General features: G+C 37.0%; 1 protein-coding gene across 3 annotated transcripts in view; it reads right to left on the bottom strand.

The window, feature by feature from the left end:
• Window positions 1–14,163, bottom strand: part of LOC140152459 (uncharacterized) — a 92,958-nt gene that overhangs the window by 46,152 nt on the left and 32,643 nt on the right. For all 3 annotated transcript variants that reach the window (XM_072174776.1, XM_072174777.1, XM_072174778.1), the window contains exons 9-17: window positions 10,444–10,673; window positions 7,268–7,312; window positions 5,752–5,897; window positions 5,245–5,359; window positions 4,520–4,657; window positions 3,953–4,068; window positions 3,312–3,442; window positions 2,161–2,796; window positions 1,440–1,582 (exon numbers count right to left, since the gene is read on the bottom strand). In XM_072174776.1, coding sequence (XP_072030877.1) covers window positions 1,440–1,582; window positions 2,161–2,796; window positions 3,312–3,442; window positions 3,953–4,068; window positions 4,520–4,657; window positions 5,245–5,359; window positions 5,752–5,897; window positions 7,268–7,312; window positions 10,444–10,673 — 1,700 coding nt within the window. The remainder of the gene's footprint in view (window positions 1–1,439; window positions 1,583–2,160; window positions 2,797–3,311; window positions 3,443–3,952; window positions 4,069–4,519; window positions 4,658–5,244; window positions 5,360–5,751; window positions 5,898–7,267; window positions 7,313–10,443; window positions 10,674–14,163) is intronic.

Genomic DNA, 14,163 nt, shown 5'->3' with positions numbered 1-14,163 from the left:
TTTCTTGTTTCAAGAGAAAAAATTGTCATAACTGAGACTTCCATTAGCATTTAAAACTACAAATCTGTACAGAATGGAATATGTATGATCATTATTGACACTTGGGAAACCCATTTAATGAACATGGCATGATGAATGCCTGGTGTTTCTGCCACTCAACAATGATGATGTGTACACAGGGAGGATGCAGTAAACACATACAATTATGTGCGCATCTAAAATGGCATATTTTGTTCATATCTGCCTGTTCATATCTGCCGGCTCTCAAGGTACGGACCCTCTCATTGAGTCTGAGGGTATTAGGACATGTACTTACCTTTGTTCCATTGACTTGTCTAAGTCCCTTGCCTGGAGTAGAGCCAGCAAATGCTGGGTTTCTAGCCCTGCTCCCAGGGTACAGACTGTCATTGGGTTTGCGGGTATCAGGATATGTACTTACCTTCGTTCCATTGACTTTCCTAAATCCCCTGCCTGGAGTAGAGCCAGCAAATGCTAGGTTTCTAGCCCTGCTCCCAGGGTATAGACTCTGTCATTGAGTCTGAGGGTATTAGGACATGTACTTACCTTTGTTCCATTGACTTGTCTAAATCCCCTGCCTGGAGTAGAGCCAGCAAATGCTGGGTTTCTAGCCCTGCTCTCAGTGTACGGACCCTGTCATTGAGTCTGAGTGTATCAGGATATGTACTTACCTTTGTTCCATTGACTTGTCTAAATCCCCTGCCTTGAGTAGAGCCAGCAAATGCTAGGTTTCTAGCCCTGCTCTCAGGGTACGGACCCTGTCATTGAGTCTGAGTGTATCAGGATATGTACTTACCTTTGTTCCATTGACTTGTCTGAATCCCCTGCCTGGAGTAGAGCCAGCAAATGCTGGGTTTCTAGCCCTGCTCTCAGGGTACGGACCCTGTCATTGAGTCTGAGTGTATCAGGATATGTACTTACCTTTGTTCCATTGACTTGTCTAAATACCCTGCCTTGAGTAGAGCCAGCAAATGCTAGGTTTCTAGCCCTGCTCTCAGGATACGGACCCTGTCATTGAGTCTGAGTGTATCAGGATATGTACTTACCTTTGTTCCATTGACTTGTCTAAATCCCCTGCCTGGAGTAGAGCCAGCAAATGCTGGGTTTCTAGCCCTGCTCTCAGTGTACGGACCCTGTCATTGAGTCTGAGTGTATCAGGATATGTACTTACCTTTGTTCCATTGACTTGTCTGAATCCCCTGCCTGGAGTAGAGCCAGCAAATGCTGGGTTTCTAGCCCTGCTCTCAGGGTACGGACCCTGTCATTGAGTCTGAGTGTATCAGGATATGTACTTACCTTTGTTCCATTGACTTGTCTAAATCCCCTGCCTTGAGTAGAGCCAGCAAATGCTAGGTTTCTAGCCCTGCTCTCAGTGTACGGACCCTGTCATTGAGTCTGAGTGTATCAGGATATGTACTTACCTTTGTTCCATTGACTTGTCTGAATCCCCTGCCTTGAGTAGAGCCAGCAAATGCTGGGTTTCTAGCCCTGCTCTCAGGGTATGTGGCAAGACCTGGGTGATGGCGACCCTCCCATTGGGTCTGAGAGGCATCGGGATAAGCTGCTGAAATAGAAAGAGAACATTCACATTAGTATTTTTGTATACAAGTTTGTTGATTCAAATGAATATTTCCATTTTGTTTGACAAAACCCAAGTGAATTTTTACTCGCTACAATATTTCGTCCATTACATTGGAGGACTTCTCTTTTTCAGTACCGGAACCAGTTTTCGGGAAAGTGGATCAGATGACCAATATTATTTAGTCATACCTGATGAAGTCCTCTGATGTGAACGATAAAATGTTGTAGTGAGTAAAAAATCACTTGGTTTTGTCAAGCAAAATGGAAATATTTATATACACACATTGTTTATCATATTGCAGTCATTGGTATTACAGCAAATTATTCAAATGCATCCATCCACTTTAGATCTTAATTCTTAAGATTTATGGCTTGATCCAGCATGATCAAAAAGCTGGATTATCTGAGTCTTGAGACCTAACCTCTTATCAATAGATAGTGCTGGTCTTCAGATCCACCTGTTCAGGGTTAAAATTAAAGGCAAGGATGATTTGGTAAATTAGTGAGAATCCAAATATTTATAAATTCTCTGAATATAATTTTTTTCCTGATGCATCTTACCTCTGAGCCTATCATCATGAATTTCTTCATCAAGTGAGTTCTCTCTTGAATGTGCTGATGACTGCTGTACATCCAATGAGTTCTCCCTGGAATGTCTACTATCTGCATCCTCTCTAGAATGCCTACTGCTTTGATCTGATGAAACCTCTCTAGAATGCCTGCCCAGAGGTTCAACAGGTGTAACCCTATTAACACTGCTATGTCCAATCCTATCTAACTCATCCATTGAGCCCCTCAGTCTCTGTGAGGTATTATGTATTGGTCTATTTTGCCTAGTCTCTCTCACACTCCGCCTTTCATTAGCTAGTCTCTGTAAAGAGCTATCAATAATTTCTCTTGATGTTCTATTCTGATTAGTGTTGTCCATTGACATAGATGAGCTGTGACTTGATGTGGTGCCGGGTGGACCAAACTGCTCGGCATTGTTCAGATCCTTCCAGTAGTTCAAAGTGGCACGGTATCTATGCTGGCCTGTCTTGCGTACATGATCCTCTGCCTCCTGATGGCTGATTCTGGTCTCTAGTGATTGGATCCGAGTCTTGACGCTACCAGGGGATGGGAGTGTTTCTTCAGATACTCTTGGCATGCGACCATGAGATGGGAGAGTTCCTCCAGCTGTTACCCTGTAGCCTGATCCTGAAACAATATCAACAATGGAATATTAACATCAGCTTTTGTTCACTAACTTTTACATTTAATCAAAATAGTTTGACAAGCCTTTTCATAAAACTACTATAAACAAATTGATATTATTCTATTCTGCTATGTGCCCCAGATCCTAGAAACCTCATCGAAGACAAACTGCCATCTTGCCTCCCTGTGATGACAGTGTCCAATTTTTTCATTGATACTATTTGACCTTTTGAATTATCCCTCCCACATCATCCTTGCCCACCAAGGGAAATCCTAATATGTTACCACTGATTAAAGTCAGTATCTGATGCCTTCCTTTGCCACTACTATATGACCTATGAACTTATCCCTCCAACCCCACCCTAATCCCCTTCCACCTAGACAAATTTTGACATCTTACCTCCTCCTCTTATTGGCAGCGTCTGATGCCTTCCTTCACTACTACAATATGATCTTTAAACTTAACCCTCCTACCCCATCCTAACCGCCTTCCAGCTAGACCAATCTTGACATCTTACCTCCTCCCCTTGTTGGCAGCGTCTGATGCCTTCCTTTACCACTACTATATGATCTGGCAAAGCTATTTCTTCCACCATACGGAGGCAGCATCCCTTCTTTGGCATCAACATATTCAATGGGTGTACTACCCCTGGAATAAATACAAATACACACAGGTAAGTCAATGACAAAAAATATGTTATCTTTCTTATGTTTGCCTGTTTAGCACCACATTAAAGCAAAGTGCAAGGCACCTGTCACACCTTAATGCTTAATGAGTCATAGAGAGCTATATTTTTTGCAAACAACAAGCATCTTCCCTTGAATCCCTTCAAGGTATTGTGTCAAAGAGTACACAATGATCCAAATGTGTGTAATTTTATACTAGTTTTCAGCACACTACTTAGCGATCTGCCAATATGTCGCAGTTTATGGCGTATACGGAAGTGGGATTCTGATTGGCTAATTGAATCACATCATCATCACATCGGCACCTCATTCGCTGGTCAGGCTTCGTAACATCGCGTGACCTAGTGGTGCACTTGCTGAATTTTGCTGAATAGTATAGCAGTGTTTGTCGCCACAATAAGTGATTTTGCTTCTCACTATGCTGATGTTGTGTAGTAAAATAATATCCAAAAAATATTTCCAATTCTCTTACCTTCTTGGACTGCCCTCTTCACCAGGAGGTACTACTACCACTTTGACAGTCATAGATGTCCTCAGTAAATCAATCATCTCATCATGGGACTGAGTGCATACTGCTATCTCACAGATCTACATAATACAAAGTAATAATGTAATTAGGTATATTTCAATAGACATATCATGGTGTCAAAGCAATTTCATTCTCTTGGTTGGTTTGACATCACACAAAAGCGGACAAAGTTGAAATATCAATGTGGGCATATGCAGTCTGCATCTGCATGTCCCCTTTGTCAACCTGGTTGCTCATGAAGCATAAGGAATTCCTGATTATTGCACCATACACACAGCAAGCATGGAATTACAGTGTGTGCATTATATATATGATACTTTGTAGCAATAACATATAATACAAGCTAACCACTTCATATGTAAACTTTTGTAACACTGAAGACATCGATTATCATTCCATTTTAGGGCCTTGGTCCCTATGCGTGGATATCACATTTGGCAGCTTTACTATAGCATTGACTATTTGGAGTATAGAACATCTATTATTGTTGGTCTTCATAACAAAACTTACCTCCACTAGTCTAGCACCTTTCCTCAAGCCTGCTTGCCAGGCAAATCCATATGGATCCACCTCTACTACAACTCCTTGATAATGTACATGGAAGCCCAATTGACCAAGACCATTACGACGTAATGTGATCTCTTGTGTCTGAAGTAAACAATAAGGGTTTCATGGTTAAATTAATTTTGCTTGGCAACTTTTTACATTTTCATGACCTTATAGGTTGCATTTTAAAACTTGTATCTCCCATAAGACACTTGTTCATTTGGGCAAGTAAACCTTAAAATTGTTGGAAATCATGAAAGAACAAAAGTACAATTAAACATCAACCTTTACAGAGCACACACACACACACACTGACAACTGTAAAGACTGTCTACACTGCATACAACTGCCCTCATATAATACCCATGGTAGCTAATAATTTCATCAACATTAAAGAGGGCAGCAGGCAAACAAATCTTTTACCAAAGTCAGTGAGTTATACAATTAATATATCAGGGGTTCTCCAACTTATATAGAATGTAAGTCTATTTCTCAAAAGGTCAGACTACTCATAACACCAGGTTATCTCAATCATCTACTAAATATTACAATTTTGGACTTTCACTCACAGCATGCACACACATACCTTTTCACTCATGCTGCCAGTATCATTTATCACTGTGTTGAATTTTCTAATGATACTGATCAACTTCATTCTAATGTTTATAATCATACTGCCAAACACTTACTCTAGTTCCATTGGTGACTACACTAAGTCTCTGTATGATTTCTGGTGTCTCATCCAGGTCTATTTCAGGTATACATAGCCGTACACAGTTGCCTTCATTGAAATATACCTTCAAGCTGTCAATAGCATGGAATACAAACAATAAATTAGTGCAACATACACTGTAGGCAAACTATTGGTTGCTGAATTGGTAAGTTTCCAACAGTATCCAACAATGAAGTAATTCTATGTTGTAGCACAACCTTAGTGCCATGATTTGTTTTTGTGGGAAATTTGAGAAAATGAGTTAATGAGGTATAAATCCTGAAATCTGAATAAAATATTAAATATACAAGTCCAATGAAAATAACTGTTTTCAGATTTTCATTCTTCCTTGGGGATGCAAAGACAGTGGAGAAAGGCACTTTGGAATGATTTTAATTTTGAGACAATTTCTGTACAATGCAACAGAATTTGACTTTATTTTCTATACTCTGTTAACAACTAAGCCTTGTTATTGTTGACTTACCTGTGTGGTTGTGGAGTCCATCCAATGATAGATTTGACAGGGATGGTGAAGATATTCTGTCTTGTGTGCTCTCTGAGTAATACCAACATCTCAGATGATATACCAAGGATGCAGTCAATAGGATCAGATAAACTGAAGTCATCCACCTGTGATATGACAAAGGTATCAAGAAACAGTCAGGTGGATTGAATTTAGTGTACATTCCTGGTAAGGATGCTGGTCAAATCAAAATCAAATGCCTACATTCTCACAAGTACCGTGGTAACACAAGACCTCAAACTGCTTTGAGGATAAGACGGAGAGTCTAAAGTTCATCAAAGCAGTTTGGTACTCATTGGAGCCCAAATATACATCAATGACTTCAATCCCTTTCTCTACTTGCAACTGGTTCAACATGTTCAACAGTTACTTATTTATTAACTAACTTGTGACCAATGTTCTAAATGGCATTTGAGCCTCTTCATCATCTCTGATACAGATCACACTATCAAAATAGTGTTCATTAACCTCTTACCTTACCATAAACTTACAATGCAAAGTGTCACTTTCATTACTTTTTAAAACTATCTCAACTCTTTATGGTACATATTGGTTTCAATAGTCCATTTGGATTCCTTGAGACAGAAGTGGCGTGTGTGCTACACACATGATCAAAGGTGGTGCATCTGTAGTGCATCAAACAGCGTGAGGTGACTGCGCACTCTTTGATCGTGCATGCATCACACATGAGACACTTCTGTATCGAAGAAGCCAAATGGACTAGTGTATATTTACAAAACATGCAATAGATTCTTGAGTATTCTATGCATCATTTTTGAATAGTAACAAATTTATATAATCATGACTGGTCAAAAGTTTTTGTTAACAAACTAACTCAACATATATGACTCAAATTTCTATTTAAAACATTAAATCCCAAAGTTTACAATGACACCTTTTACAACAAGCACTGGTTAACTTGCAATTAATATAAAGGGTGCTTGACTCAAATATAAAATATTATTATCGTGCATGAGTTATATAAGATGCAATATTATATGTTACTGGTTGTAAGTTAGTAGTGGGTAAATTGAAATCTACATCTAATGTGTTAAAATGGTAAAACTAAGATGCATGCACAAGGTCTACATGCTATGGTAAGATTGGTGCTAGTATTGATATATATAATAGCAAAATGTTCAACAAAAATAATAACAGGTAAAAAAATGGCACATGGCCGACAAATTTTGTAATTATAAATTGAAATCAAAATAAAATGACATAATAACAAGACATAATGAAACTAAAATGTAAAGTAAATTAAAATAAATGTAAAATACAAAGAACTGTGCATCAAATTTGGAAAATAATAATGCAGCCATGCATGCATAGCATCACATTATGATCAAAATCAAAAGTAAACAAGATGTTTGTTGAGTAATCACATTAATATTGATTTGTAAATATCTGAGGTAGATTATATAATGGCAGAACAAGGATGCAGGTTGGATTGAGTGAGTGAATACACTAGTATCACCTTCTTTCTCTTTGCCTCCTTGGAGATTGGAGACCATTGATAGACCTGTTGAAGCAAATCATCAGATTCAGTACAGACAGGTGGCAGTATAGATAGAAAAGAAAAAAAGGAAAACAAACTGAGCATAGACAAAAACAAATTGTGAATATCTAAACTAGGCAAGTGTGATTATTAGTCCCCCATTACCAGAATTAGTGTGCATATGTGCTGTGTGCTCTCTACTCCTCTAGGGTTTTTTTTATTATCCCAGTTGGGCTATTCCAGTTGACATCCATAACACAACTATGGAAGATATGACCTTAATTAGCAAATTGCGCAGAATTGTGTGGAACTTTTTTTTCAGTGCAAATCATGTATCCCTGCCCATAGGAAAAAAAATAGCCAATTGCGCGGAAAAAAAGTTCCGCGCAAATCGCCTGTCCCTGCATATGGGTTACCTGAATGGTTCGACTCAAATTCAAAATCTGCAACCACTGCATGGGAGAGATGAAGGTCATGTCTTACATAGGGTGTATGGATTTCAACTGGAATAGCACATTGCAATTGGCTGTAGTCCTGTCACAACTCCTCTATTTTCATTTGCTACTGTTCCCAGATTAATGTTTGCAATATCCCATATTATTATGTGTGATTTGGTTAAAAATAGATCATTAAGATCAATAATATATACTTCAGCAGCTATCCTTACTGTAAAAAAACACTTTACAGGTTGAAATGCAGCTTTATTTTTAGATACATAAAAATACAGCAATTAGCTATTATATTACTGAATGCTGCAGCTTGATGACGAATGCGTTTATATAATTGGCAACACTAATATTAAACCTTTACCAAACACTTTTGAGATTGATGTGCAGCTTTATTATTTTTACTGCAAGATTATTTTCTTGGTTAAAGATACAGTGAGCTATTATGGCTGCATGAAGAATGCATTTACACAATTGGCAGGCAGCATTGATATCAAAAAGAGACTAGAGTGTGACATTTGATTACAGCCACAAAACACACACAATTTACATTGCAAAAACTCAAGGCTTAAATAAGTTTACTCTACTGCATTAGCTTGCCATCTCTACATTTCTAATCTCTACATTTCTAAATACTACTAATGATACACTACAGACTAAAGTTAATGATCATGATGAAGTGATAATGAAAAAAAACACCTTTTTTCCAACATGCTTCAATGCTTTGTATATATTGCGTACAGCTTAAATTGTAAAAGACATTGTATTTGATCTTGGGGATTCAATCAATGCCCTATTCTATCTAACCATGTCTTCCTCAATTCTTTGTTCTTTTACTTTCATGTGCATTTTTGCTCTTGAGCACATATTTCAAAAGCTTGATCAAATCACATTTCCACAGGAAATAGTATTTCCACAATTATGAAGTTTCTTTTTCTCTCTAAAAGCTGCCCTTGTAATAAACAATGCCGCTGGTAATTCTAAATGACAATTACCCAGTCCCTCCCCATTTATTAATTTGTTCTTAAACATTTATCAACTATCTTTGTGTGCAAAGTGAGGGATAGGAAAGCATATTGCATGTGTCAATCAACGCACATCATAGACAAGGACAGGATCGGACATGTGGCAAACATGTTAAGAACAGAGGTGTCGACAGAGACTTAACAAGATGGTGATGAAAAATGATTGAGATATTGGATAAAAATTGAAATTAGAAAATGAATGGTAAACCCAATGTACCTATGAATCAGAGAATACAATCTTATGCGCTTATCATGTCATTTTCTGGGCCTCCAAGTACACAAATGCACCAAACACTTGCAATGAAGGTCTATAACATGTTTGTTTGACTGCATGTTACTTTTTTGAAATAAAACCAATCTCAGGTGAAGTTGTACAGTAGCTCACATTGCATCCATCGCCATGACCAATTGAAACAACACATTGCTTTCAGTAAGCAACACATATTGAACCATTTCATGTGTGGTTTTGAAGAGCATTTCAATTAGTTGTCTTAAATATGTATTTCTTACTGAAAGCAACATGATGTTGCAATGTGTAATAGCCCTGATGGCTTGCCATACATGTTAGATTGAGTGCATACTTTGCAGAAGCTTGACAGACAGCCTGAATACATCAATCTGCGTAGCATGACTGGACAATGCACACTGATATGACAGGTCATATGTCAGAAGCACTCATTGTATTCATATGTCCCTTTAAGAATATTCACAAGCATTCAGTAAAGCCTTCTTTGAGTTTCCATATATGATACCTTTTTCCAAATTCCAAACTGTATCTTGTTACGTTAACTACCAATGTCAGCTTTCACTCCTATCAGACATTTTTCACTTAAAGGCCCAAATTGGAAAACCTATTTCCCAGGGAAAGACATCAGACAGCAGGCCAGACCATGACCAGACCGTAACATGGGTAGGTTTATTACATCTTGAAGGCATGGATAGTCTTGCAAATATGGGCTACTCTACTGGTCAGTTTATACTCTCATTTCCACATCTGTTGTTTCTAGCTGTAGCTTTAAATTATCTTGTCATTTTAATGTCTGAAAATTCATTTGATCTATGTACATTGTGTCAATTGCTTAGCCAGTATGAAGCAGTTGATAGACAGGTGACCCACAAACCCACAATGGGATAGGTCACACTCATCAGCAGGTCACTTATATTGGCTATAATATTGGCAAGTTTCTGCCGAATACCCATTCATCATCTCTGATCTATTTCTGTGATGTGACCAAGCAGAACTACACTTTGAATTGACAGGAATCAATATCAGAAATCTGACTGATTTGGCACAGGCACTGTTAACAATATGATCCACTCAAGATAAAGGTCAAGGTGGGAATATGAAATTGAGATGCAGGCCAAAAATAAGGACATTAATGAAATTTGGCAGTGTAAATATTCATAATTTTGTACCCAAGAATGCTAAGGAAGTAAAGATGTTGTCAAAGTGTATAATGGGAGAGGTGAACAGATCAATTCATTTTCAAAACTTGTTCCTGGGTCTGAGTGATTCTGTCACAATTACTATTTGAAATTATCCTGGAAAGTAGTGAGGACTGCAAGAACTGACTTTTGAATCAACTTACCCATAATGCAGGTTTTACCCTCAATTAAGATATAATTGATTAATCAATTCATACTGCTTTCATGTATAATCCTAATTCTACTCTACCAACAGTACCTGTACATCCCAGATGAGGGCTCCCTTGCTGTTGAAATCTGGTGCTGGACATGGGCAGGCTTTTTCTTTCTTCTTGTCCCATAATGAAAATTTGCCAAACTTTGTGCCGGAGTCGATGGTGGTCGTTGTGACACTGTTAATGGCGAGATCCTTCAGGTATTCCCCTCTGGTTCTTTGTGCCATGGCGGTGAATTTGTCAGACTTGTGAACAGCATTTTCAGCATTGATTACTGGAAAATGAATAGTGGGAAGGAAGTTTGTGTTATGTATTTATTATTAAATGTTCCATTGTGTGGTAGAACTACAACAAATAAATTAATTTTACACAATCATGTACCACTTGATTCATGGCATTCTATCTGGGAATCTCCCTTCAATAGACCATTTCAGAAAATCCTGTAAGCCTTTGCAATTTAACCCTCATATATGTCAGGCCAATAAGGACCACAGTCAACTGTACATTAATGACATGCACGTCAGCTACATGTATGTAGGGTCAAACTACTCTCTTATTATATAGGTGCTATATTTATTCTTGTAATTTGTTCAACCAGCATGTGGGGTTTTGAGTCCACTTGTGTTTTAGGTGTCATTGACTTCCTTCCCTGCTGGTCTATTTCATGTTGTTAATGTTTGCTGCCAAAGTGTTAATAAATTAACAAAATGTAAAGACTTTCGGAAATCTGGTTTGTAAATTTATCAAATGTTGTAGTAGTCAATTTTGTGACCAGAGTCAAGATGGAAACACACACATTACACACCTGTATGGGATACAATTATCATGTAACTTTGGTAGAGGATTGAACAAAATCCATGAACAAAGTAAGAAGTACAAGGGTAACTTATTCACCTTCCGCACTAGACAGACACATGTCTTGCTTATCAAAGGAATTGACAACAAGGTAACACAAAGTATGTGCTTGTGTGACAAGATCAAAAACATATTTCTTCCAAATGGATCTTGTCATATCTATACAGACTGTGAATCTCACAAAGTCTATAACTTAATTCTTGTAATTATTGTGCAACATAACATAACATAGAACAGACCTGTTATCAGCCAGCCCGCTCTAGACAGATTATGCATTGCATAGACAACAACCCTATGTTTCAGTTAGTCACCTATAAAAGATCATTCACCTTAAAGACATATACAGCAATTTTCTGTACAAAATACACTAACAAATGATCAATGTTCAATTAACATTAGGCATATCATACCAAATTCAACATACATTTATAATAGCTTATATGTTTGCCAGTTGTCTGCTTTAGTAGCACATCTATGCTTGTTCCAAAGATGCAAAAATCTCAATTTTAGGATGTTCAGCAAATTGCTGATTAGGCCTTTAAAGATTAAAGAAAGTCTCCGGCAATCACAACATTGTTAGGAATATAATTATATGTTCATTTTTTAAGCACAAAATTCGGTATGTTAAGTGCTGGTCGAGAAGGCTAAGTGCCAGCTGTTAGCACTGTGTGGTGGTTTGGGCTGACTGGTGTTGATTGGCGTAGAGACATCCCTGGGTATGAGGAAGTGATTTGCTCTCTTATTTGGGCTCAATATCCCCAAATCTAGAAGGAAGTGATTTACTCTCATATTTGGGCTCAATATCCCCAAATCTCTTCCTTATTGAATATTTTTATGACCAATACCCTCCATAATAGCACATTATGATGCCAATGACTTTCACATCAACTAATAAAAACATAATTTAGAAACCACTCAGTTTCCATGCCAAACATACTGGTTTTGCTTCTATCCAGTTTATGGTGTGTGCTTCTTGCAGATTGGTGGCAAGTTTATATGGTGTGTCTTTGACCACAGTGGTCGGTGCATTCAGGTAAAGTGTGCTGAGGCCTGTGGCTTAATGCTTGTGCATAGTGTACTTTACATCACCAAACTATTGTTGTTGTTGCTAACTTTGTCAATTTAATCAAGACTTTCAAAGTCTACAAGAAATAAATAACTATGATGCTAGAACATGTAAAAGAAGTTATCAATTCATAACAATGTTATAGCAACACATACATATTGCTTTGTACAATTTAAATTTTTATTATTGTGTAAAGAAAACCAATGTAAGAAGTTGGTTGTTGATCTTGGTAATTGGTTGTTGGTGTCCTATCAAAGTAATATCTGTGTATAGTCTGATATGTTATGCATCTTTCATTGTCCTGAACCTTTTACCAAAACACCCATCATGATCTGTTCATTCAGTAAGATTAATTGACAATATTCAATGACTCATTTTTAATTGTGTTAATTATTTGTGACATAATCTATTGAATGTTATTCAATGAATCGTACGATATTCCTACGTCAACAGAGACAGGCCATGTAAAAGGAAGTGTATGTAACACCTATCATATATGAGATGAAAAAGAAAGTATATATAACACCTATCATATAATACAAAAAAAAACATGTATTGTTGACATGCCCTCCAGTAAAATGTATGAGGTGAGTTGGTATTACTAATTTATTCAAATTATATGGTACTAATGTTTCTATTGGGCTGACTAATATCTGAAAGTCCTGAACTTGCAACATAACTTTTGTACGGAAAATTTTCAGGGGTTTACTGTTATGCATTTTTTTTTTGCTGTTTTGCTTCAACAAATAAGCCAGGCCAATTAATTAGATCTCCTATTAATATTTACCAAAAATTGTAGAAAACATGTAAAAAGACCAGAATATCATTTGAAAATTTAGAGCCACAACACTGATTTTGCTGCATTTAGGATTTTTTCTCACCTACTGACATTGTTCACACATTGTTAGACATGTGAGGTATCTGCTCTAAATCAACACAGATACTTCCTGTAATGTTCTCACTAATAATTTCCCTACATCCGTGTTTCTACGTATTGAAAGTGAACATGGAAGTGAATACTACTTTGAGGTTTAAGCAAAACAAAAAAGGGATTATTCACTAATTAACATTCTTTTGTAGATTTGGAAATAGCTGTAACTGTATCATTTGGTTCATTGACCTTGCTTCATTATGTTGGGCTATTGTTCACCATTGCACTTTATAAAAAAAAAAAAAGAAATACCAGCTTGTGATGCTAGGAAAACTCCTATTAATTTCTTAGCAAATAGATTTTCCGTATTTTGTTCTTCTCATATTGACAGAATATGCAAGTACTAAACTCTCTGTGGTCTAAACAAAACTTTCCTTTTGACCTCACCGCAATCATATTCCTATATCGTTGTTTCTTGACAATGACATGTGAGAGAGTTTAATCTTCATGATTGCAGATGTAAACGCCTCATTGTGGTGGAAACTAAAACATTAAAACCTTCAATTTCTATTGGTTAAGAATATTCTCAAGTTCTTAAACTGAACATATTCCAAAACCTTCTTCTCTTGATAACGACATTCAAGAAAATTAAACGATCATGATTGTGGAATTAAATGGTACTTTGCAGAGGAAGCAAGAACACTTTTGATTTCTTGCCTACTAATTATGATGGTTCTTAGTTTCCTCAAAATTGGATGTAATCCAAAATTGTTTTCTTTGATTATTATATTCGAGATAAGTTGAATGATCATGATCTAGGATGTAAATGCCTTGTTGCGGTGGAAGCAAAAACATTTTGATTTCTTGCGTACTAATTTTGCAGGTTCTTAGTTGCCTTTAAATTGGACATAATCCAAATCTTCTCTTGAAAATAGCATGTGAGATAATTAAAGGATCGACACTTTGTGGTAG

The sequence above is a fragment of the Amphiura filiformis genome, chromosome 5 (assembly GCF_039555335.1).
Source record: "Amphiura filiformis chromosome 5, Afil_fr2py, whole genome shotgun sequence".
NCBI classification, from domain to species: domain Eukaryota; kingdom Metazoa; phylum Echinodermata; class Ophiuroidea; order Amphilepidida; family Amphiuridae; genus Amphiura; species Amphiura filiformis.
Note: the sequence above shows the minus strand (reverse complement) of the source record. Positions and strands in the feature narration are given on the sequence as shown.